Consider the following 26,360-nt stretch of genomic DNA (forward strand, 5'->3'; position numbering starts at 1 on the left):
CCCTCTACCTGAACCAATAGTAATCTGTCGTCTTCAGGACACCGAACATCACCAACGACTCTCTGCAGATGATACTTTGTGGAGGCCTCCACCAAAGTCCCCAAATTGAGGTCCACTTATTGAGGGCTGAAGTGCGCATACCTTCTTCAAGGACAATTATTCACCTTGCTTAGATCCTTATCCCTCAATAAACAGTAGTTCCTCGAAAGCGGTTCCGGCACCCACAAATTGGTGCCATTTGGAAAATATTTCGACGCACTTCCCTCCTGGCCGCCGTAGTGCCTGAATGAATCGATCTGTTGAAAGGTCGGAGACCCAATTTATGTGACCGCTTTGGTCACCATGCACACAAAATGGCACCATAGGCCTTCACCGTGTTCGCCTAGGTCCGGGTCTACTATAACGGACCAAAATAGTCTATCTCGTTCCGAAAAACCACGGCTACTGTTACTCGTTCCTCCGCAGTTCACCCATGAATTGTTTCACCGAGACGGCTTTCGGAAGCATTTGTGCAGCATGAACAACCTGCCGCGCTATACTCCTCCCTCCTAACGGCCAGAACTTCAATCGGACAGTACTCAGTAGTAGCTGCGGTTCATCATGAGCAAACGCTTGTGGTAGTCCTCAACAAGTAAACGAGTCAGTTTATGACTTTCGTAGTACAATAGGATCGTTTAAGTGCTACGGTCTGATGAATGGCGTAGGCGACCGCCACAGAATCATTCCTTCGGTGACATGTACGGGTGAAACCAACGTAGCTGCGGATCCGAAACTGGAATCCTTTTCGATAAAGCCTTCCATTCAGCGCATTTACGGATATTGATCTGATTAAGCGTGGGCAGATGTAGATGATAGGATCGCCATGTTTCACCCACCGTTTTTGGTAATGGCTCATCCCAATCAAGCCGTTCTTGTTCACCTGGAAAATCTCATCAAACTCTTTATAGAACGACTATTCTCTCTGTTTTGAGTACGGCTCTTCTGCTTCCTCTCGCAGCTGAGTGCCATCTAATCAAATTGGAACGAATTCAGCATCGTTGTTTGCGTATTGCCCTTGGCTGTATGGATTCACGCATAACATGAGCCTGGAGGTACTTGCTGAAGTCACCTTTGAAGCACCGTTTCTGAACTTTCACTTAGAATACTGATTCAAATGTGGAACAAGCAAACACTTGTCTTGAAAATTTCGATACTTTGAACTGATTCTCAGTCAAGATTCCTGAGGTCTACCTCACCTACATATCGTCAGATCTTTGTCTTCCATGTTATAATCCACCCTGAGCCCACTTCATCAACGACAGTTCCTCAATTGAATATGATCTGTCCTGAAACATGCTATTAAGGAATACCAGATCACCTTCGACACATCTATTCTCATTTTTTCCGAAAAATATGGACATGTCAATTGGGAACAACAGATATTTCACTGATGGTTCCATAACGGATCCACTGGCACTGGTGTTTCAATGAAAATTCAACCACCTTCCGAAAACTTCCAGAACCGTGTTCGTTTGTGCTGTTGAGCTGGAGCAATTAACTTCGCTTTGGGATAATTTCCGATCAGCTCGTAGACATTATTTCATCTTCCGGATAGTCTTAGTTCATCGAGACACCTGGTCGATGAAACTTGTAAGCACGCATCTACTTTCTTACAATCTAAGAGAGCAGATGCGTGATTTGGTCGAAAGATCATTCAAGATTACCTTTGTATGGTCCGTCCCATTGCCTAATTATGGCAAGAGAAGGGGACTCGCTAGCAAAAGGTGGGCGACAGGAAGGTGAAATTTTGAAAGACAAATCTCGAACAACGAGTTCCTATCAGGTCCGTCAGAGTACTCTTCAAAATTGGCAAATGATTTGGCATGCCACAATGAACTTGGATGGTGGCTATTTTCCAGTTCCTAAAGGTTTCTGAGCGTGGTTCAGGTGAGGACTTGCCGAGGCTTCATTTCGCACGATGATCGAGGCATGTCCAATCACATTCACTAAACGCACATCTCTATAGAATTAACCTGGTCGATAGCAATCTTTGTAGTGTGGAGCCGGTTACGATGACATCGATCACGCAGTTTGATTGCACGGAAAAATGGGCTCAAGAGAAACTATTGGATACCCTTGTGGCCTGAGGTAAAAACCTTCCGGGAACAAAGAGGTGTTTTGGGAGATCGCGATGTGGTGTATTGCAGCATCTATGCCTTTTTGCTCGTCTGACATCGAGTTTAATACAGTTTTTTCTTTCTCGTTTTTATTTCTGTCTCTGCTTGTTCGTGTACCATGAAGCTCTGGCCATCGGAAGATGCACCGAAGAACCAAAACCGAGCACGACGCTACGCCAAACCAGACATGACGTCAAATACCGGATGAGCAGCTGAAATACTCAACCTAAATCCCAACCCCGTCCATCACCAAATTAGCTAACTAACCTTGAGTCGCCACAGTATCTTGGTCTTGTCCCTTCCCTTACTAAAGATTGATAATAGATGATATCGATTGTAAATATCATTAAAGAGTCTCGGCTCCGTTAAGGTTATACCGCCCTGAGCCTGCCAAATAAATACAATAGTTAAAAGCCTTTCTTGTTCCTCATTCTTGAGGTCCAATATCTGTCGAACACTTGAACGACGTAATGACAGCTTCTGATGAGTCCTGTCGATGAATCTATACAATAAACATAAACATAAACATGAAAACCCGTGTAGCGCTGAAAAAGGGTGCTCTTGTGCTGTACGTGACAGTATTCAGCTGAAACACGCTAATTTCCTCCGGTGATGATCGCCACAAGATGGATTGCAAGGGTCTGTCTTTCACAAACCAGGACTTGTCGAACATTTTCTTGACGTCCGCCACAAGCATCACTTGTTTCGTCCGACTGCGGCGATGATCAATCGAAGATCGTCTTGTATGATGGGTCTCACTAGCAGTGCATCATTCAACGTCACCCTAGTTGACGTTGCGCTTGAAGCGTTGAACACGAACCTTGGTAGTGGTACTGGCTTCCTTAACTTGGTAGATAGCAGCGTTTTGGTTGAATTTGCGTAATCTCGACCTTCGTCATGTGGCCGAGTTGAAGATACTCCTCCATAAAAGATCCAGGCACAGAGCTCTGCATCCTTCGATAACCTGCGCTCCGTGTTTTGAAGACAAGAACTGCGATGCCCTTGATCTCGCCAATTTGATTCGACACGTCTTCATCCTTCGGCAACGAAATTGTATAACTGCCGTCCTCTCCACGTCGGACCGTTCGAATGAAGTGCCCATCACAACGTTCTTCTTGCGGCGAATGATTTTCGTAACTCCGACCTCCTCACAGGACCAAAATCGGCTTCTCATTCTTCAGGCCTTCTGAGCCGACACGTTGCAGCTGATGTTCAGCGATTGGTTGAAACCGATGCTCCTCCACAAACGACCCAACTGAAACGGACTCATTAGGGCCGGCAGTCGCCTGCAACAACCGCCGCCCGCTTCTGAAGAAATGGAAAATGATCTAATTCCCAGAGCCATGTCCACATCATGCACACATTGAACGATGAATCGGCCAATTTGATTCCATCTAGTATTTTCCACTCGATGTTGATCGATGAAGTTAGCAGGTTGACGGTCACCTTCGGTAGAACGGAAACTCTCCGCTGAGAGAACTCGTCAGTCTCGATCGAACGGTGCTCCAGCTGCTCAACCTGGTAACTGCTGCCACCCAGAGATCTTGACGTCCACCTTGCTGCATCTGAGCTTCATCCGTTGACTGGGTCCTTCTGTTACGAAATTGTCTCGATCCAGAGAGTCAGAAGAGCGCGAGCTGGATAGCGATGGCCACTGTTGTCTTCAACAATTACGACAGCAGTCGCAAGAGTACCTTTGCCAGTCGAGTAGATCCATGTCCCACAACCGTGTTCAGCCGCCATATTGATACTCTTGGGAATCAGGTACACTCGGTTCACGCTTGAACTGGCAATGAAAGTAGCTGGTTCCGTAGAATCGCGAACTTTTCTAGAAGCGGTGGATTCGTAGCTTCGTATTCACCGCTGGCTTCTGATGAACTGTCCTTGCCATGCCTGAAGCAAACCAGCGAATGATGGCGACCTTAGCAGAAGCGACAGGAGAATGACCGACACTTCCGCGTGATGTCCAAGTTTGAAGCAAGACTAGCGCCACATACTACATCGTCCTCCTACTGCCTGGAGTAGTGCTATAGCCGTTTGATGGAGGTTGCCTGGATTTGCCTGCTTGTTGCCACTGGGAGTGCTTCGAGTTCTGCCTTCGCTGGAAGAGACACCAGCATAGAATGCGACGCTGAACATCGTCAACTCCTCCACCGTATCTTGTTGTTTGGTGGACGAAAACCTCCCATCCACGACGCGTAACCGGATCCAAGGGTGGTGAGTATATTGACCAACAGCAAATCCTGATAATCCGCTGGTTGAACTATATTGTCCAAGGTCTGAACTATTCTCTCAAGCCGTCGACGATGTGTGCAGATCAGAAGAGGACTCTTCGTCAAACAGGGAAGTTTGAACAGCGCTTGCACCCGTATTTCTTCAGATGCTTGCTGTTGTCTGTACGCTTGAGCAGGAGATCCCAAGCGATCTTGTAGTTGCACTGGTGATCTGGAGAATCAATCAAATTCTTTGTTTTCCCTTGTAGACACCCTTTGAGATAGTAGAACTTTTCTACCTCAGTGAGATCCGCCTTGCCATGGATCAAGAAGGAAAAGAGATCGCGGAAACTTAGCCACTCTTTTCCACCAAAAGTTTGAGCTTGATATGCGTTAACTTGATGGATCAAGATTCCCGATACCAGCATTTCTGATTCAAGTCAACTAACAGGGTAAGCTTGCGCGCGAAAATGACAATCCTTTGGTGTCCTCTTTGCCCACTATGCTTCCACGGCCATGATGGCGATTCGTTATTATTTGCACCGAAAATATGCTGCAAATGGTGAAAATCCTTCCCGCTCGATATGTTCTTTTTTCGTGATCACTATTCTTCTTCGGGGATAATGGCGATGCACTATTATTTGGTTTGATAGCGATAATCCCTTTGCTCAAACTTTTATCCTGTCCAGTTCCGACGGAATCCGGTTCGAAGGACCAAATGTCCGCTCCGGAGCCTACCTTCGATGGTCGCTAGAAGGACTAGGCTCCAAAAGCCGACACACAGTTTCCACCAAAAATCGATCAGGAATCACATAATCGCCCAAGCACTATCGGAGAACTTTTCGTCCGTATCGACAAAGGAAGAACGATAAACCCCAGGACAAGGCACGATATTGAGTTTCATCTAACCGAAAACAATTTACGTATTTCTCAACTTAAACTATCATTTAATTTAGCGTATAAGTATAAACCGTTCAAACCGCACACGTCGTTTGCTCGGAGTGGACTACCACCGATGTCTTCATCAGATTAATCCATCCATCCACCTTTATCTGACGATCGACATCGGTGACGTCATGCATGCGAGATAGGTGACTGCATGACCAGCGCGAGAGAATATCCACCGAACTGTGTCCATCGGTTGTTGTTGAAGTCGCCACCAGTGTATGTGGTCGTAGAAATAGAACCGATGGCAAACTGTGTTCTTTGATCGTCGCTGAGCAGCAATAGTCAAATGGATAGTGTCTAGCATTGCTCTTCCAACCCATCCGTCCGTCCGTCGATTATTGATTTATTGATTCACTACGTAGGCGTAGTGCAGATATTGTTTCAACCAGCTGGCAGCAGAGTAGTTCTGCGGCGTGCATGGGGGGTGAAAGCCCAAACATATCCCATGGTTATCTTTGTCGCCTTACACTTACGTGTTCAAAGCCAGATCGGCGCAAGTCAGGAAAGGTCAAATCACCCAGCAGCCAAATCTTAGAGGCAGGATTAGACAGCGTGCTACGGTCTTAGGGGACGGAAGAAAGCCTAGCCATTAGCCCACTCGCCGTTTCGAGTCAGTGTCAGAGAGTAGAATGTCAGACTGCCAGCCCTCGCTTCCACAATATTACGATATCCAAGACAAGGCCCTTAACACGCGGCCAGAATGCCGTAATCAGGATCTCGCTGGCATTGATCCTGATTTGCCAATTGGCACTTCTTGGGCTCCTATGCGCTTTGAGCGGCACACGGTCGTTTTGATAGGGCCTGCTTGCGGTCACATGCAGCTTTTGTAGAGCTTAAGAGAGTCCGCTGCCAAGCCCCACAAGTCCTAGGGGCCCTAACTCGCAGAGGCCGTGGGTCCTTGGATATAGTTCCTGCTGCCCCTCCCTTTGTACCTATGTATACCCCAGTAACATTTTGGATTTATGATGGTTTTAAAGCACTTTTGTTGAGTAAATAATAGTCTTCAAGAGCGTTATATAACTAAAAATATCTATCATTCTCATCTTTGTTAGCAAATTTATTAGTTTCACTATTGCTGCCAATTTTGCCTTATCAACGATTGTTTATAAATATTTTCTTTGGGGAATAAACTTATACCACCACTATTGGTACCGTTACCCTAGTACAAATTTGAATTTCGTCAAAATTTTGCCTGCCTCACTCTGTTTGACCTCCATTGCGACAACGCCATTTTGACTGCACTAAACGTTCCAACTGAGAGGTAAGATCTGAGCCAATTCACAGATGGAAAAAGATTTAATTATATTTTTGCTAACGATTTTTTTTTTTTTTTTTTTTGAAAAACATGTTGTTTTTTTATTCAGCATAGCATAATGTGTACGACGAAGGTTAGGGAAACAACAGGAAAAAGAAGGAAAATGAGGAAAATAGAAAGGATAGAAAAAAGAAAGACGATGGGCGGAAAAAGAGGGAGAAAAGAAGAAGTTGGAAGGGAGGTGGAAGATAGAAATAAATATGAAAGAAAAGAGGAATGGGGAATGAACCTATGTAACATTCCGCCGGGTACATAAAGCTAGTAATAAATAAATCTATAGGGCAAGATCCCTCAGTGACGGACACCTAATCCATTTCTTCTTCTTCATTGGTATTACATCCCCACTGGCATTGCCGCCTCGCAGCTTAGTGTTTCTGCTCTTCCCCAGTTATTAACTGCGAGGTTTCCAGCGTTACCGTTTTGCACTTCGTAAATCATGAGGCAAACACGATAATACTTTTATGCACAGGGAGTCAAGACAATTTCCAATCCAAAAAATGTCTAGACCGGCACTGGGAATTGAACCCAGCTGCCCTCAGCATAGTATTGCTTTGTAGCCGCGCATCTTACCACACAGCTAAGGAGAGCCTAAGTTTTTCAACGATTTATTTCAGATGATGAAAAATTTTACGGTCCACAAAAGCGTAACTTTATAGTGGACACTGTTACAGTATGTTTAAATATGACCAAAATCCCTAATACTTTAGTAAATAAATCATTCAGGGTAGTAAAATGTTGTACTGCTGTAATACGTGATTGTTTACTCACATGAAAAACGCCATTGATCTGTGGAACAGCTGCTCTGATACCGAAACTGATTTAAGACTACAGTCGACTCTCCACATTTCGACATGGAAGGGAGCATCGAGATAAGGAGAGATCGAGGAATGAAAGGAAAATTGAAATGGGAACTAGATCGAAAATAGCTCGTTGCTATGAAAAACGACAACAGAACAAATGTAATTTCTTGTTTTTGATGTGTTTGTTATTGCCCCAAGGTGATCTAGTAGCCTAGAAATTTGAATATATCGACATAGGGAGAGATAATGCCGAACAAGATATGACCAGGACACATCGAGATAGAAAGATATCGAGATGTATAAAGCAAAAATGTTTACAGATTGAGAAGACCGAGAAAGACATCGACATAGGGAGATATATCGAGATATAGAACATTGAGATGTAGAGAGTCGACTGTATTAGAAAAGATATCATCAACAAATCATGATTGTTTTCCAAAATTTAATTGATCTCTACAAAATAAGAATAGATCTAATCGATTTGAATATAGGGTGAGCTAATTCCCGTCGTAGTAGGTAGTGCTTGGTTTTCAAATCTAATTTATACGCCAGCCCAACTACCTCTAACTAAGTTGTATGTAACACGTATTTTAGAGTTCCTAGTTTTCATTGTGTAATATTAGCGCAATGAACAAACCATAGTTTATTGAGAATCGGCAATCAAAATCTCTTCAAATTTTTCAAATTTGTCTTATGAAACTGTTTACGTCCATGATTTCATTCGTCCAGTCTAAAACTCGATGGATTGCTGTCAATAAATTTGTTGGTATTGGTGTGCGATTTCTACAAGTACACCAAATTAGTTTTTTCCGTTTCATACCGTGTTAAATAAAAATAAAATAAATTCAATTAATATTGGCCTGTTCTGAATATGATATGTACATTGTGAAACATTGAATAGAATATGTGTAGTGTACGGAGGATGTTCTCGCGCATCCAAGAAATACATGAAGTGGAGGTCTTGAGATCTACACGCGTAACCAATGATCTACAGGCCTGTTTTGTAAATGTAATGTTTCCATTGTAGTATATATAACAGAATCTGCGTATGGAAGACGTTCGCAGTTATCCAAAGAATGTCATGTACCCATTGTAGTACATATAACAGAATCTGCGTATGGAAGACAATCGCATATCCAAGAAATACCAGGGAGGCCTTCAGATTTCACGCGTAACCAATGATCTACAGGCCTGTTTTGTAAATGTAATATACCCATTGTGTATATATGATAGAATCTGCGTATGGAACATCTTCACGGTTATCCAAGAAATACCTGAAGTGAAGGCATTCAGGTTCACACGCTAACCAATGATCTACAGGGTGTTTTGTTAATGTAATGTACCAATTGTAGTACATATAACAGAATCTGCGTATCGAAGACGTTCGCGGTTATCCAAGAAATACCTGAAGTGGAGGTCTTGAGAACTACACGCGTAACCAATGATCTACAGGCCTGTTTTGTAAATGTAATGTACCCATTGTAGTACATATAACAGAATCTGCGTATCGAAGACGTTCGATATCCAAGAAATAATGAAGTGGAGGCCTCAGATCTACACGCTAACCAATGATCTACAGGCCTGTTTTGTAAATCTAATATACCCAGTGTGGTACACAATGATAGAATCTGCGTATGGAACATCTTCATATATTCAAGAAATCCCTGAAGTGAGTTCAGGTCTACACGAGTAACCAATGATCTACAGCCTGTTTTGTAAATGTAATGAACCTATTGTAGTACATATAACAGAATCTGCGTATGGAAGACGTTCGCGGTTATCCAAGAAATTCCTGAACTGAAGGCCTTCAGGTCTACATGCATAACCAATGATCTACAAGATGGTTTTGTAAATGTAACTCATGGAGGTTTCACAGTAACAGAATCAACTCGTAAAGCCATTCGCGGATATCCAAGAAATAATGAAGTGGATCATTTCAGATCGTCAGCGTAACCAACGATCAAAAGGCCTGTTTTGAATAAATAATGTACCCATTATTTTTTCCTTTCTCACAAAAAAGTTGTACCGAAAGGCTCATTTCACCCAAGAACGAACTTTTATAGAAGGCTCGAGACCCATAGTGTTATATACCAATCAACTCATCTCAACGAACTGTATGCATGTGTGTATGTGTGTGCACAAAAGCAAAAAACATTAGACAACTTTTCTTGTAATCCTTAGCGATTTTCTCGCAACAAGGTTTATCTGATAGAAGGTAAAGCCTAGTTGATCGCGTTTCACGTTATTACGAAAATGGTACATTGAACCGAGCCATATAAGCGACATTGGTTGGTGACTTGATTAAATGCGAGAAAGGCAGTATCACTATTCGGTGAATTAAATTGGGTTTTTTTCTTATTTGTGTGTTTTTTAAGTTTAACATCAAGTTCAACACAAATGTACCATATGAACCATATTTTAAATCGGAACATTGATCTTCAGCTGCGCGTGTAGATCAAATTGCCTTACTCCAGGGATTTCTTGAATGACCAAGAACATATGCTGTGAGGGCATTCTGTTATTCGTACTACAGAGAGATGTACCATATTTGAAACCGGAAAATTGATCTTAGTTACGCGTGTAGATCGAAAGGCTTTACCCAGGATTTCTTGATGACCAAGAACATATGCTGTAAACGCATTCTGTTCTTTGTACTACAGAGAGCATGTACCATATTTGAAACCGGAAAATTGATCTTTAGTTACGCGTAGATCGAAAGGCTTTACCCAGGATTTCTTGGATGACCAAGAACACATGCTGTAAACGCATTCTGTTCTTTGTACTACAGAGAGCATGTACCATATTTGAAACCGGAAAATTTATCTTCAGTTACACGTAGATCGAAAAGCCTTACTCCAGGGAATTTTGATGACCAAGAACATATGCAGTGAACGCATTCTGTTCTTTGTACTACAGAGAGCATACCATATTTAAAACCGGAAAATTTATCTTCAGTTACGTGTAGATCGAAAGCCTTACCCAGGATTTCTTTGAATACCAAGAACATATGCAGTGAAAACGCATTCTGTTCTTTGTAACGGAGAGCATGTACCATATTTGAAACCGGAAAATTGATCTTCAGTTACGCGTGTAGATCGAAAGGCCTTACTCCAGGGAATTCTGATGACCAAGAACATAGTGAACGCATTCTGTTCTTTGTACTACAGAGATACGTACCATTTAAAACCGGTATATCTTCAGTTACGCGTGTAGATCGAAAAGCCTTACTCCAGGGATTTCTTGAATACCAAGAACATATGCATGAACGCATTCTGTTCTTTTGTACACGGAGCATGTACCATATTTGAAACCGGAAAATTGATCTTCAGTTACGCGTGTAGATCGAAAGGCCTTACTCCAGGAATTCTTGAGACAAGAACACATGCAATGCACGCATTCTGTTCTTTGTACTACAGAGAGACAATTACCATATTTGAAACCGGAAAATTGATCATCTACGTATCCTTTCTCGGTACCACAAGAAGCATGTACCATACTTAAAACAGGACTGCAAATCTTTGTTCCTGAGCTCAAGCTTCTTGGATAACTGGACGACTTATCGTGACTTTATGCAGAATAACTATCATTTCGGTAAATTTTGTAAGTCAAACTTAAAGTTTATTTTCGGTTCCAGTTAACAAAAATTTCCTATTGCAATCCTATTTCGACCGTATAAAATGGTTTCGATTGTGCTGCCATTCAGTTAAATGCATCAGTCTGTCAAACAACTATCACACATGCTTAACATGTACGTGGGTAGTGCTGCCAACAGATTTCTGTTATGAAATTATTTCTCCTGTTTCAAACTTTTGGAATAGTGGAAAATTTTATGTGAATGACGAGTGTATGAAAAATATTTATTTGGAAGACTTTTCTTTATTACACTAGGGAAAATAATTGAAACCCCACTTTATTGACTGCATGATGTTCAGATATGTAACATGAGATTATTTCAGTTCAAAACGCCAGTTTGGCAACGCGGTTTCGACTATAAACAAGGCGACGAAGAAAATAAATTTCAAATTCTCAGTTTGAAAACAGATCATTTGAACGCCTCCCAGCAGTTATTTTGCAATTATTATTCACTTGAGCAATAAACATCTGCTTTTATTTAGTGCGCAGTGAGAAATTTATGAAAAGTGCGGTGAAAATAAGAAAATGAGTTGATTTTGGCGTGTAGCGTCTTCTACAGCAGTGAACGAACTGAATTTTCCTTCGTCGCACGGATATCGTAGGAAATTGTGCAAAAGTCACAGCCCCAAAGTTAAATTTAACTGTATTTCAAGTAAGTAACACTGAATGTGATTTAAATGAATGCAGATCGTAGTGTACTAACTTTTTCTATCTCGCCAGATGATTAGTTCATTATTTTAGTTTACGATTCGCGAGTATTTAGTGATTTAGAATTTGATATGACGAATGCTAGCGCCATGGACGAATTAGCGCATAACCTTAGTTGTTTTCAACGTTCTAAATCAACCAACAGTATAATTTTGGATTTTTTTTTGCAATTTTCGTTTTTGAATAAAACTTAAAACATGGATATATGAAGTTCCATACAGGTAGAGAGTTTTCAAATAGCTTTCTTTTGTGCTACATAAGATGCTGGAAAATCTTCTAGAAGTATCGTTCTAAGAAGTGTCCGGCATTGTGAGGTATCTGCCGCTGAGGGATCTCCCCGACCTATAAAAATGTATTTATGTCTGTCTGACCCTTATATACCGATCGGCTTGGAATTCTGTATACAAGGATTTTCCGGGCCGAGAAGTTCCCCTGAGAAAGGGTTTTGGGGGGGGGGGAATTACATACAAGTGATACACAAATTTTCACATACCTCAAGAACTAATCAAGCAAATCGAACCGAATTGAAAAAAAAAACAAAAATGGACATTTGCACTGCGTTTACTTTTTCCCCTTTTGAATACTTTAATTGAATTAATAGATTAATTGAAGCTATAATTAATTTTGAGCGAAACGAAGTCCGACGGGTCAGCTAGTGAATAAATAAACTCGGCAAGCTTCGTTGGATAAACGTACAACTCGTGCTGAAAAAATCATCATTTGGGAACTAGTTGCACAAACTACTATTATCTGCAGATGTCGATGTCGATGAAAAGAAGAACTCCACAACGTTTTTGCAAATGCAAATGCTAATTCAACGAAAGCATGTTGTACAAGGCAGCGTAATGCCCGTAATCCACCCTACGAAAATTCAATACTATACCCAGGATTGCAGTAATCGATCCCGTAGCTCTGATAGGGACCACCGACTTATCCATCGTTGAAGTGGCAACCGCTGCTGCATTCAACTGATAATCGCAAAAAATCACCCACATACATATGATTGAAACAGTTAGGGAATCCCTGTTCTAGCGCAGCTAACACTCTGTTAGATAACCGAATTTGCACCTAATGTATGCATGTGCGGCTTCTGCTATTAAGGTTTCGCCTCTTCTAGCAGGTAGGTGCTCGAAATCGATAAAGAGCGTGGTCTCGATTGGACGATCCACGGACGGACGGCGGACATCTAAAATGGAAACCAAATTGATATCACCTTCAGGATAGATCATTTTACGGCCACTGCGCTGCTGGCTGGCTGGTCGGCGGGACGGGCAAATGATTGTCGATATGTGATTGTATGAATTGAAATCGTTGTTTGGAATACTGATTAGCAGGCAGCAAATAGCGGCTTGGCGGGGTGAACACAGAAGGTGAGCCGAGATTTGAACAAACGAAAAAAAATGTAGCCGATTTAGATGTTGTTTCTGATACGCTTTTGTTATCATGTGGGACCTATCGTTGTTTTATTTCGTTCGAAACAGCTAAATCTATTGCCCAATATGAGGATCAAGCCAGTCAAACTGGAATGTTTTATGACTTGCAGTCTATCGTTAAGTTGGACACAAAGATACACTTTACCAAGTGCAACGGCATTAGGTTGGATCAAAATGATCTAGATGTTTATGCAACGAGTTGAAATCTAAATACCAGGGAGTGAGTGCTAGTAATGGACCCCTAACGACTAAAATTTAATTCAGTCGTCCGCTCAGAGCGAGCTCTCTTGACAAGTTGTAGTTCTGCTGTATCAGATGACCAACAACAGGTATCAGCAACGTGTTTCGAAATAAAACTCGCCAAAACATTCATTCTTACTGTATGAATTTTAACTTCCACATCACTCGAGAACTAACTAAACAAATGAAACCATGAAACACACATTTGTGCATAAATCGAGAAATAATCAAGAAATGACCATATTTGGCATATGAAAAGAAGTTAATCTTGCCGAATACCTAATCGCCTCTCTCGAGAAAGAGGTTTCTGAAGAGTCAAATGAAATCGAATCGCATAGCACACGTCCAAACTTTAAGTAAATAAAAAATAAAAATAAATTGCTACCACATTATTTTTGGGCGAGACAAAGTTCGACTGGTCAGCTATTTAAATTTAAATTTTAAAATTTAAATTAAAAAGATATTCCAAAAGGCATTCTTGGAACGAAATAAATTAGGAATTAATGAAGAAATTCCTTAAGAAAAATTTGGAATTTTCGGAAGATTTTCCGAAGGAATTTCTAAAAGATTTTTAAGAGAAACTCCTCAATCGAAATTTATTGACGTTTTTCGGTAAAAATTATACTACTCAAAGTGGAAGGAAGTGGATGAAAGTAATGAAGATATCTACAGATTCGATTCATACCACAATCGAGCGACAAGTGTGAAAAAATAGAAACTAAAATTAGCAGAAGGCCAGTGTAAGAACAAGCATTGAAATCGCTGTTGTTCTGCCCTAACCATCCAGGAACGGCTTGGATAGAGACGTGGTGATCACTTCCAAGACCGGTAGTATAATTTTAATCGAAAAAAACAATAAATTAATTTCGATAAAGCCACGCGATGATCAAAAATGATCCTAATTAGAAAGACCTAAACGAATTTCGGATGAAATGCAAAAAGGAATTTCCAAAGGAATTCCAATGAAATTTTCGGAAGAAATTTTCAGATAAATTTTCGGAACAATCCTCAAGAAGTTTTCTAAACTTCTCCTGAACAAACTTTGAAATGATTTTCTGAAAAGAGGAGTTCCCTGAAGAATTCTTCAATATGTTTCCGAAAAAAATCCTAACAGAATTTTCGATTTGCATTCCTTCGCAACAAGTTGCATTCGATCAGGATGGATCCCAATTTTCGATTCTTTTCAGACGGTTCCAGAATTTTCCAGAATCCGTTGAGGTCAGTTGTCCCCGAAAAGAGTGGCCATTTACAAATTAAAGTCGATACAGGTCGTATTCCACCTCAAATTTCATGATTCAACAAAACAATGGCGGGAATGATATTTTCAGGGTTCGTGGGTCACTTGGGTTCAATCTAACCACATCGCCCACAATCCGAAGGACAAAATGGGCTTTTTCTGAATTGAGTCAAAGCTCGTCGTGTAAATCATAAAGTTCATAATTTCACAAAGCAATGATGAGAAAGATATTCTTAAGGTTCTTGGCCTTCTTCTTCTTCTTTACTTCCTTCAGTAGCACAAGTAGCACAACAATGGTGCAGCAACTTGATTTGAGTTGCAGTAATCTATGTGAAATATGTGTGTTGCTAGAGCCTCCTAATGGGACATTGCCGCCTCGCAACTTAGTGTTTCTAAGCCAATTACGAAATGGCTAACACGAAGTAATGCTGGGAGGCAGTTCCTGGGGGAACCTGGGTATTAGTAGAGAAGGTATATACTCTCAAGTTATAGCTCAAGAAACCTTCTGTTGCTTGGGTGGGTTTAGTGGGTCCAGCGGGCTGGCCTTCTGCCTTTCGCGCCAACCTTACCTAAGTGATAATTTAGGTGTCTGTATGCAGATTTGCCTTCACCTCTCTATAAAAAAGCATCTTGGAAGAATAATTCGTAAGGAAGCTTCCCAGCCTCTCACAAGGAGGCTTCCAAGTCACATGAAAGGGGTCTTTCGAGTCTTTTGAAATTAGGCTTTGGGTATCTTGAAATGACGTTTCTGAGCCTTTGAAAGTAGGCTTCGAAGGAAGAATTCTGAGACACAGACCTCCCCCACAACCTCCCAAATGAAGTTTCAGAGCAGTAGGCCTGAGCCTTTTAAAAGGGCTTGAGCCTCTTATAAGAAGGCTTCCAAGCCTCTGAAAAGGTTTCCGAACCAATTAAAGGGGTGGCGAAGGAAGAATTTCGAGTCCTCGATAAGGTTGAAAGGAGGATTTGACCATCTTAAAATTACTTTGCTGAGCCTTTTGAAAGGAGGGTTCCAAGCTTCTTGAAAGAAGAATTCCAAGCCCTTGGATTGGGTTTCCGAGCCTCTTGAAAGTGGGCTTCCAACCCTCTTGAAAGGGGCGTGACTCTTTTGAAAGAGGCTTCGAACCACTTCAAAGGGGGCTGGCTAAAAGCAGAAGTCCGAGCCCCTGAAAAGGAGGTTTTCGAGCCATTCAAAAATGTGCTTCCGAGCAGCATGAGAGGATTATTTCGAGCTTCTTGAAAGGAGACATTGATCATCTTGAAAATACTTTTCTGAGCCGTTTTAAAGTAGGCTTCCTAGCTTCTTGAAGAGTTCTTTTTTTTTTGTTTTTTCATTAAAGTAATTTTTCTCAATCCTAGAGTTCATCACTAGTAAAATAATTCCGAGCTTACAAGCTTCTCGAAGGAAGAATTTCGAGCCCCTCGAAAGGAAGTTTCCGAACCACCTGAAAGGGGGCTTACGAGTCTTTTGAAAAGGGGCTTCCAACTCTCCTGAAAGAGGGCTTCCGACCCTTTTGAAAAATCTTCGACGACGCTTCCGAATCACTTGAAAGAGGGCTGGCTGAAAGAAGAATTCTGAGCCCCTCGAAAGAAGGTTTTCAAGCCTCTTAAAGGGGGCTTGGAAGGAGGCTTTCGAACCGCGTAGAAGAAGACTCCAGGATTTTTTTAAAAGCCTCTATGCCTCAAGGCTTCTGAACCTTCAAATTTATTATTTTAGTTGCAGTATATTCTTAATATATTTATAATTTTGTTTGATCAAGTAGATTGCTTTTGAAGATTTTTTTGGTCTTTCGTCCCACATAAGATGAATACACCACTAGGTGTTCCAATTTGCAAAATTCACGATTCAGCCATCTTGTATTTTAGTATAGGAGAGCCGGTTTGTTTTCGTATTGCACTGAATATGAATTTTTCACCCCCGCCTTCTTCTTTTCCTTAAACTTGGCAGATTGAAGTAGTAGTAGTAAAATTCTTCGTTATTTAAACATTTTTTTTTTCTACAATTATTGTTAACTATGTACAGTGATCGGCTGTTGGCCCACCAATTTCAATTTCAATTGCTATTATTATTATAGAGTTTTGGCACTTCCTCAGCAAGCGTGTGGAATTTTCACCTACCCGGCAATCTGAATGCCAAAGGATTAGGCTCTGTGGATCTCATTCGCCGGTTGACTAAAAATCCTATAATAAACTTTTTGCACGATGTAGTTATGGTGGTTCAGGAATCTTCTTACGATGCTGCAAGTTCCAAGAACCACTGTCTTTGGATGCTATGGAGGTTAGAGATAGTTCCAGCTCTCCTAAGGATCTCAGAAGAGATTTTGGACGATTCCGGTTGGATAACAAGAATTATACGCACGTCCTCCAGGTGCCAATCTGCTTCAACTCCTCCGCCAAGTCGTGGTACTTCGTTATCTTGTTGGAGAATGTTTGACATTATGGTCTAGTGGTACAGCAATGTCGATGAGGGTTACCGCTTCATCCTTTGTCGTAGACCACAATATCGGGCCGGTTGGCAAGAATGAGGAATCCGTTATGATCTCGCGATCCCAGTACAGCTTCACGAAACTATTTTCCAGAACGACAGGCACATATTTGTAGTAGGCGAAAACTGGTTAACCAAGTTGTGCTTTAAAGCAAGCTGTTGGTGCACAATCTTGGCTACTTCGTTATGACGAGACGAGATAGGCTGAATCAGCTAAGGCTGAACACCCGGAACGATATGTTCGATCGTCTCCTACTGAATTGCACTTTCTGCAGCGGTCCTCCACGTTTTCGTGCAATATATAGTGCCGATAGTTCTTCGTCGCAATTACCCGGTCCTGGATGGCTACCATGAATCCTTCTGTTTCGAGAAGAGATCACCGCACCAGCCATTCGACGCCGCTTTGTCGATATATCCTAGCCCAGTTGATGGGGTGCGTCCCATGTAACTCCTTCTGCTTCCACGATGCGATCATCTCGTCGACAGATTTGATGTCGCACCAGCTGATAGTCCTCCTGTTTCACAACAGCGCGATAGATTTCGTGGCGGTTCTGGCTTTCACGAAGTATCTTCGCAACTGCTGGATCTGGGAAACACATAGTGTTTGTATATCGGTGACGCCTCTTTTTTTTTACTGTACATGTCAGAGTGACCCTCTCAATGGACGATTTTGGGTCGCGCATGCGATGCTTTAGTGAACGCCACTCGTACTGCTCGTTCTAACGCCCAAGTCAGTCTTGGTCCACTTCACCACCCCGAAACTATATGTCAACAATGGCACAGCAAACGTGTTTATCGCCTTCACCTTTGTTGCCGGCCGACAAGAGGCTCTTCAAAATACAGTTGACACGATGCAAGAACTTTTCCTGCAGCTCTTTCTTGATTGTCGTATGGTGAATTCCTTTCAGTTGCAGGAAACCAAGGAACTTGTACGTTTCGCCTTCAACCATGTTTCGAATCTCCTCCTGTTCGTTGACGCGGAAACTGTCGGCATCCACCAGGTGACCCTGGTGTAGATGTATGGATCGACATTTATCGATACCAAACTCCATCCTTATGTCGTTGCTGAATACCGTTACAAGCCGCAGAAATTGGTGCAGCTGCTCCACAGATTCCGTATACAGCTTCAAGTCGTCCATAAAGAAGGTGTGGGTAATGTTTATACTCCTTTCCCCACTCTTCAAATGATAGCCATAGTTGTGTTGGTTGAGTGCTCTGCTAAGAGGGTTCATGGCAAGGCAAAACCATAGAGGACTAAAGGTATCGCCTTGGAATATGCCCCTCCTGATGCTGAGAGTCCTGGATCGTAACACCTTTTCTCCGTCGGTAATGTGCAGGGATGTGCTCCACATCCCCATAGCGTGCTGCATTAGCCTGATGACGTTAACGTCTATTTTATATAACTGCAGTACCTTAAGAAGGTACGAGTAAGGTACTGAGTCGTATGCCTTTATAGTCGATATACGCCATGCTCAGGTTTCTTTGCTTGTGGGTGGCCTGCCCAACAACGACTGCATCAATGATGACCTGATCCTTGCAGCCTCGTGTGTTGCTGTCGACAACCTTTTTGTTCCTCGGTCATCAGGTTGTTGACGTCGCAATGGTTCTGCACCCGCCTCGCTATTACCGATGGCAGCACCTTGTACCGGCCTCGAAAGGCACGTTATTGGTCTGTACTTGGCTGGGTTCAAAGTTTTCCGATCCTTCGGCAGAAGATAAGTGACACCCCTAGTGATGAATTCCGGTATCTGCCCGAGGTTATCTAGTACCGTGTTGAAGCATTCTGCCGTCCGCCCGTGGACCGTTGTGAGTTTTTTATACCAGAAATTATGCACAAAATCGGGTCCTGGTGCAGCCCAATTCCTGGTATACCGAGTAGCCTCACGTATGTCTTGGGCGGTCACGTTGATAGCGGTCATGTCTCCAATTCCACCACAATATTGTTTCTTCTGTCATCCACACCCCATCGCCGTTGTGTATGACGGGTTCTCCCATAGATTGGACCAAAACTGCGTGACTTCTCCAATCTCCGGAAGGCCTCGCCAAAGTCGGCTTTGTCGTTTCGGATGTGGTTGTAGAACTCTTCGTTGATGTTGAACATCTGATTTTGCTTCTTCCTCTTCGAACATTCTCCATAAGGTCGCAGTCGTTTAGCAAGAGCACTCAACCGCTGTACATGGGTATCAAGGATCTTAATTATGTTCGCCTCGGTTAGATCACAGAGTTCTGTGGGTTTCACAATTTCAGCAACATTCCGAACTAGCCAGGTTGATCGATTCCCCGCAGTGTGGCGATGCGGGCCAACCTTTGACCGCAGTGTGGCGATGCGGGTCTCCAGACCTTTTTGTACTTTGGGGCGTGCGCGTCCATCACTCTCACCAACGTCCTTGCAACAGCTACTGCAGCCGAATACACGATAAATTGCAGCTCCTCAAGGTTCTCCACGGTTTCCAAGTACTGTGGCGAAATATCCTGGTTAAGGATGCTTACTGTACTCGTCAACCGATAGGAGTACTGCAACTTGGGTATCCGTTGTCGGGACATGGGGTCTGTCCCACGGAACTGTATAACTGCTGTGCTCATATGATTGGCTAGTTCGTCCTTCAATTGCTGTCGTTGCAATTCCACTGTTGGTCCTGGAGCGGCGAGTGGAAACGAATCTCGACGGTTACTTGCGATTGATGAAGCCAGCCCAACAGAACTCCTTCTCGACGTATCACTCGATCTTGCCTCCTCCTCCTCTTCTAGTTCCCTCTGCACTTCCCGCTGTACTTTACGTCTTCTGGAGTCAGCATATTATGTGACATAATATCTCTCTGGTGTGTGTACAACTTGTTCTGGTCAAGCTGGGGCGCAAACCGAGGGAACCTCTCATTGAACATCTCCAGAATCGCCGGTCTGCCGGACATATCCGTTTCCATCCTGGTGCAAACGTAGTATCAACGAATCACGTACTGATTCATCCCCCTTGTCTACATGATCCGTTGCCGTCGGCGGCCCGCAAACGTGAATGATTGACGTCGATCAACCACAGCAATATCAGCAGGTGCAGCATTGCCTTGGAGATTTCTTCTGCTGCCGTTTCTGTTTTGCCTTTTCGGCACTGATTGAGACCCGGAATGTCCTTGCCGACAGGTAATTGTTGATGATTTTCACCAGGTAGCTGGGAATATTGTAGCGTTGTAGTTTGTACACCAGGTCATCATGCCATACATTGTCAAATGCCTTTTCGACATCAAGTAAGGCCATGGCGGATGTTTTTGAAACTAACTTGTTCCGTCTGAGGACGTTGGTAACTCGAGTCAGTTGGTGTACAGTTGACCGACCGCGTCGGAAACCAAACAGTTCCTCGAGCAAGATGTTGAGATTTCGGCAGACTCAAGTAACCGGCGATGAATAGCTTTTTCAAATGGCTTGGATAATACTGAGAGAAGGCTGATGGGACGATGACTTTTGAGGGAGGAAGAAACCTTCCCAGGCTTCCGAATGGGAATGACTTTCCCTGACTTCCAGGATGATAGGAAGTAGCTGAGCCGGAGACACTGATTAAAGATCAGCGAGAGGTGCTCAAAGGAACGGAGCACTCATGTGTTTGAGCTCGAGATTCAGGATGCTGTCGAAGCTCAGCCTTCATGTTCTTCGACGATTTGATATAGGCCGCCAATTCGTCAGTTGAGATCTCCACACTCCTCCGAGAAGTCGTTGGGAATCAAATGGATGTTGTTAGCATGCTCGTTGACGGCTGCTTCGTGTGGACTGACGATGTTCTGCCCAAGATGCTGACGAAGTGACGACCTATTTCAGCGACCTTCTCTGCAGGAGTTATCAAGCGATCCTTAGAGCCATTATTGTTCATTGTGGGATCAAAGGTGGAATGGGCCGAGGCTTGGATTTTAGTATTTTGGTCATTTTCCAGAACGGCTTAGCATAATCTGGGAGAGTGCGGATCTTATTCGAGAAGTCGTTATTTTTAAGGTCCACCATTCTGGCCTTGATAATGTTTGTGATTCGATTGCAGCGTGCCTTAAGCTCAGGTAGTCCAGTACGCTGAAACTGCCTGCGAATGACATTCCGCAATCGAATCAAATCTTTGGTGAATGTATCGATGTTTAAGGAGTTGCTTACCTGCCGAGCCGTCGGTATCTCCCAAGCAACCAGAAGTTCGGATAAGAAAGGCTATTTTGGCTTAATCAGCTCTCATTTTAAGTAATTTTCTGTATGGTGGGAGCGTAAAAGTGAACTTTAAAGTTTCGTTAAGGATGCTTGGAACTTGATGTGAACCATAGTGAACCAATTAGTTCGGTTAAGAGTAAATTTAAGTAAAATCTGAACTTCTGGTTGCTTGGGCTCTGGCCACCGAGTCGATACTTTCCGGCGTCTCAGGACGCACCTCGTAATCGACGGAGTTGTCGACGCACTGCTGGAACCGCTGCCAGTTCACTCGATGGTAGTTTCGCCGTAACTGCTGGTGCCGATTGACCAAGGAGCCCACTTCCGCCACCACCGGATAGTGATCCGTACTGAGCTCCTGCTGGACAACTGGCTGCGAGAAATGGCCATTCATGTCCGTGATGTATAGGTCGAGGGTTGCGTGGGTACAATGACCGACTCCAGCTGAGTGGGGGAATCCGGGCTCAAGATCGTGTAGTGACCTTCCTCCATATCGTTGCTCCAGATGGTGCCGTTTCGATTGCCGCGACTGTTGCCCCAGGCTTGATGTTTGGCATTCAAGTCGCCGGCAATAATATACTGGCCTTGCCTCCGCGTAAGCTTGACGATGTCCCTCCGAAGGGCAGCCGATGATCCATCGCCGGCTTTGGCTTGCGTTGAACAGTACGCCGCGATGAGCGCGATTGTGCCGACCGAAGTGGTGATTTCGACACCGATGGCCTCGATGACACTGAGCTGGAAGCTTGGAAGCAGACGACAGTTGATGTTGTAGCGAAGAGCGATGGCCACACCGCCTCCCCTGGTCGGCCGGTCGAGTCGCACGATGCGGAAGTCCGGGATGTTGACGTTCACCTCCAGTTTTAGGTGCGTTTCGGTGATGAACGCCACGTCTATTTCCTTCTCCTTAGTTTAGTTGGTTAAAGCTCAAGTCTAACGTAGTGAGCGTCGTGGGTTTGAGTTCCATCGAAAGACAAGTGGTAACCTCCAATACACTTGTCGAATCTAAATCTTCCACATAATATACATAATCACATCTGAGTTTTCAGATCATTGTAAAATAATCTTCAAGTCGGGTGGAGCATAGGCAATTAACTTTGATTGAACTCTAAGATTTTTTGGGCCACTTGGGTTCAATAACAATCCGAAGACCTACGAAATGGACATTTTTTAATTAAATCAAAATAGGACGTGTGTCACCTCATGCTTGTTGATTTCACGAAACAATGAAATAAATTCTGTTTTGTGGCTTTTAGGCCTACTAAAGAAAAACTTGTTCAATTAAATCAAAACAGGGGCCCTCCTTAGCCGTGCAGTGTGACGCGCGGCTACAAAGCAAGACCATGCTAAGGGTGGCTGGGTTCGATTCCCGGTGCCGGTCTAGGCAATTTTCGGATTGGGAATTGTCTCGACTTTCCTGGGCATACAAGTATCACCGTGTTAGCCTCATCATATACGAATGCAAAATTGGTAACCTGGCTAGGAAACCTCGCAGTTAAAAAATGTGGAAGTGTTTAATGAACACTAAGCTCCGAGGCGGCTCTGTCCCAGTGTAGGGATGTAATGCCAATAGGGGAATCCATTAATTACGTAATGCAAAAATTGGACTTTTTCAACCCCCTCCCCCCTATGTCACACTTTTTGTATGAAGCTTCTGAAAATTTTGTATGGATCGTCACACTTCACTCAACCACCTCTAAGTGTTACGTAATTTGTGGACGTTCCCTAGGAAGAGGAGAAGAAGGTTATCAACATTAAGCCTAGTCTAGTCGGATTGAACCCAGGTCGCCAAGGAACCCTAGAAATATCATTCCCATCTTTGTTTTGTAAAATCATGAAGCTTGCGGTATCACACGACCTGTTTTGACTCAATATAGAACCATTCCGCAGGTCCTTCAGATTGAAGCCGATGTGATCGGAGCAACCCGTAGAATACTATTTCCTTCATTGTTTTATAAAATCATGAAGTTTGAGGTATGACATGATGTGTTTTGACTTTAGGAAATTTAGGAAATGGCCATTCTGTAAGTCCTCCGGATTGGTCCGCTTTTGTAATGGATTGAACCCAAGTAGCCCAGAAACCCTAAAAATATCTTTAGCATCATTGCATTGTGAAATTATGAAGATTTTTTTATTACACGACTTTGACTCAATTTAGAAAATTTCTATTTTGTCCTCAGGATGCAACTGATATATGACTAGATTCAGTCACAATGAAGTTGCTGTAACAATTTTTGTCTGACTTGTGCTGCACGGGCTAGGAAGCCCTTAAAATATTATTCATATTTTGACTCAATTTAGGTAATGCTGGAGGTCCCCCGGCTTGTGGCCGATGCGGCCGGATTAGGTCCGATTGGCACAGGAATGAAAATATCATTCTGATCATTGCTTTGTGAAATCGTGAAGTTTGCTATTTCAAATCACTTATGTTGACTCAATTTAGAAATTGGCAATTCCGGAGATATTGTGACTGGATTGAACCCAAGTTGCTCTGGAACCCTGAAAATATCATTCCTATAATTATTTTGTAAAATCATGAAGTTTGAGGCGTCACACGAACTGCTTTGACTTAAATTTGTAAATTGGCTTTTTTTCGGGGGACAACAAACCCCAATGGATTCTGGAATTATTTCTTGAACCGTACTTACACAGCAAATAATTTTGAAAATTCAACGACGTGTAAAACTGCAGGCTACCCCATCAATCGAATTAACATTCGATATTCAATTAAATTTGATTGAATTTTACAAGCAAGCACCGTTTATTTTTTTTTCGATTTAATCGAATAGTGAGATCGATTGAATGTTACGTTTATTTGCATGCTCCAAATATGAGCATGAAAATACATTTAAAATCACAACATATTTTTATCCGTGTAGAATGGTCCCAAATTCAAATAATCCCAATGATCACCAAATCACGCAACGTTATTTAAGCCGTATTGATGGTTTTGCCAGTATCCGAGTGAATAATTCTCAGGTTAGGTCTTGCTTGAATTAGTTTTGGTAATAAAATAGTTCTGTGTTCTGCGCTCGAGCACATAAGTCGGGTTAAGTTTTTTTTTCAACTTTTTCTGAATATTCAAATATTTACAAGGGATAAACGCTCGGCCGACAGCTTATCCCTTGAAAATGGTCCGATACACGGGACCGAAACGTCGGGCTATGCCAAACTAGCCGTCCTAATTAAATTAGACTGAGAATGCCAACGTCAAAATATCCATTCTACCATTCTCTCTTACAATTCTCAATTCATACATGAATCTCTTCCCTCCCTTCAACAGACAGGATTTTATTCCTGTGGAGCACCAAGGAGTTCGCCAGCGCCAAGAACCGGCGATCGTTTCGAATCAACGTGGAGTACGACTATGCCGTTCGAGTGCGCTGGAGTCCCGATGGACGGGCGCTGGTTGCGTACAAGTACAGCGAGGGTTGCGTCGAAGTTTACAAGGTGGACAAATCCGACGGTTGGTTCCTAAATCCGACCAAGGGTAGTACTTTCCCGCGAGCCCACATGGAAGATATCGTTGGCTTCGGCATTGCACCGGATGGAAAGTACCTCATGACCTGCTCTAACAAAACCGATCTGACCGTTTGGGACGTACGAGGTAACGTGTTGGAGAAGATCGATACTTTTCTGATGACAACCTACAATGCAATTTCTCCTTGCGGGAAATTCATCGGGGCCTGCGGCTTCATGAGTGATGTTCCTTGTGGGAGGTGAAGTTCAGTAGATCAGGAGAGTTCCAATCGATTCAGAAGGCGTTCGACCTGTCCGGACATAAATCGGGAATCTACGACTTCGCTTTTGATCAGGATAGCTCAAAGACCGTTACCGTATGTAAGGATGGAACTTGGAAGATTTACAATACGAATAGTAAGTTTTGTTTCAAATTAATTGGTTTGTTTATACTTGTAACCGTATACTTTACAGTTGAATATCACAAGGGGGAGATGCCGCGCTGTCTTGTAACTGGAACCTATGAACCAACTAGTGCTGCCGCCCTCGTTGCAATTAGCCCTTCAGGGGAAGTTGTTGCCATCGCTACCGGAAACTCAATCCAGTTCTTCAATGCCATGTCCGGACTATCTGAAGGTTTCATCGAAAATATGTGTTCAGGTGATTAGTTATGCTCATATATTGAAGTACAAAGTTTCAGGAGGATCAAAACATAACGCCACATTGTCCTGATCTTACTCCATCTTTTTTCTTCATAGGTCAAATAACTGCGCTTCAGTTCGATTCGATGGGAAAATATTTGCTGGTTTGCGCTGACCGCTACATTCGCATCTTCCATAACATTCCTGGATACAAAGTGGCCTTAGAAAGTGCTGTGAAGAAGCTGAAGCAACCGAAGATGTCCGCCGCCATGCGAGAGCGCATTGAAATGCAGATTAACGAAAATGAAGCGTTTTTGAAAAAGTTTGAGTAGGTTTGTTTGTGCATAACACCATGAAGGACGAATAATATTAATTTCTTCATTGGAGACTGATGGGAACTATTCAAATCCTTATGAACAACTATTACCTACACTGGAGATAACTGGGAAATTTTACGTCTTTGTAGGATTATTTATGATAGTTTTCAATTACATATACAATAACTGCCATAATGTGAAAATAAATCTATGTTAAGTGAATGTTCAAAAACTAGTACCGAAAATAATAAAATTAATGGCTTGCAAAACTAAGTTTTCCTGTTTATTAAGTTACTCGTTAAAATAGATAGACAAGCATGTAATCTTGTTATTAACCCACCGGAACTCGCATACTCTTGCACTACTCACCCAGCCCGCTGCTCTTGTGAACAACAAGCGTGCTTTTTAAAAACGGTGCAAATCCTAGAAGGTTAATATACACCATTTCATGGCTCATTTATACACGCCAAAATCAATCAATCGATTAATTTTACAAAAAGCGATTAATTAGTAATGATAGTTTTATGCTTCATTTGAGTGTTCATCACTAAAGTGGCAATATCAATATGCCCGTGACTAATCATTGATTCACTTGCAGAATGCATCTATTT

The 26,360-nt window shown here is 42.7% G+C and overlaps 2 protein-coding genes across 2 annotated transcripts; both read left to right on the forward strand.

Annotated features, from left to right (window-relative positions):
• The first annotated feature begins 3,510 nt into the window (after nt 1–3,510).
• Nucleotides 3,511–25,055, forward strand: LOC134206701 (transducin beta-like protein 2). The gene is made up of 2 exons (XM_062682425.1): nt 3,511–3,607; nt 24,616–25,055. The coding sequence occupies exons 1-2, from the start codon at nt 3,511–3,513 to the stop codon at nt 25,053–25,055; spliced, it is 537 nt and encodes a 178-aa protein (XP_062538409.1).
• On the forward strand, nt 24,620–26,009 carry LOC134208006 (transducin beta-like protein 2). Its single transcript, XM_062684111.1, has 3 exons — nt 24,620–25,208; nt 25,266–25,451; nt 25,550–26,009. The coding sequence occupies exons 2-3, from the start codon at nt 25,286–25,288 to the stop codon at nt 25,762–25,764; spliced, it is 381 nt and encodes a 126-aa protein (XP_062540095.1). The 5' UTR covers nt 24,620–25,208; nt 25,266–25,285; the 3' UTR covers nt 25,765–26,009.
• Nucleotides 26,010–26,360: the final 351 nt, after the last annotated feature.

The sequence above is a fragment of the Armigeres subalbatus genome, chromosome 1 (genome assembly GCF_024139115.2).
Source record: "Armigeres subalbatus isolate Guangzhou_Male chromosome 1, GZ_Asu_2, whole genome shotgun sequence".
Taxonomy (NCBI): Eukaryota; Metazoa; Arthropoda; class Insecta; order Diptera; family Culicidae; genus Armigeres; species Armigeres subalbatus.

Coding starts and splice junctions, on each gene's coding strand:
- LOC134206701 (XM_062682425.1), top strand. CDS start 3,511: ATGCACACATTGAACGATGAATCGGCCAATTTGATTCCATCTAGTATT. Junction 3,608..24,615: donor CAGGTTGACGGTCACCTTCG/GTAGAACGGAAA, acceptor TCCCTTCAACAG/ACAGGATTTTATTCCTGTGG.
- LOC134208006 (XM_062684111.1), top strand. CDS start 25,286: ATGCCGCGCTGTCTTGTAACTGGAACCTATGAACCAACTAGTGCTGCC. Junction 25,452..25,549: donor CATCGAAAATATGTGTTCAG/GTGATTAGTTAT, acceptor TTTTCTTCATAG/GTCAAATAACTGCGCTTCAG.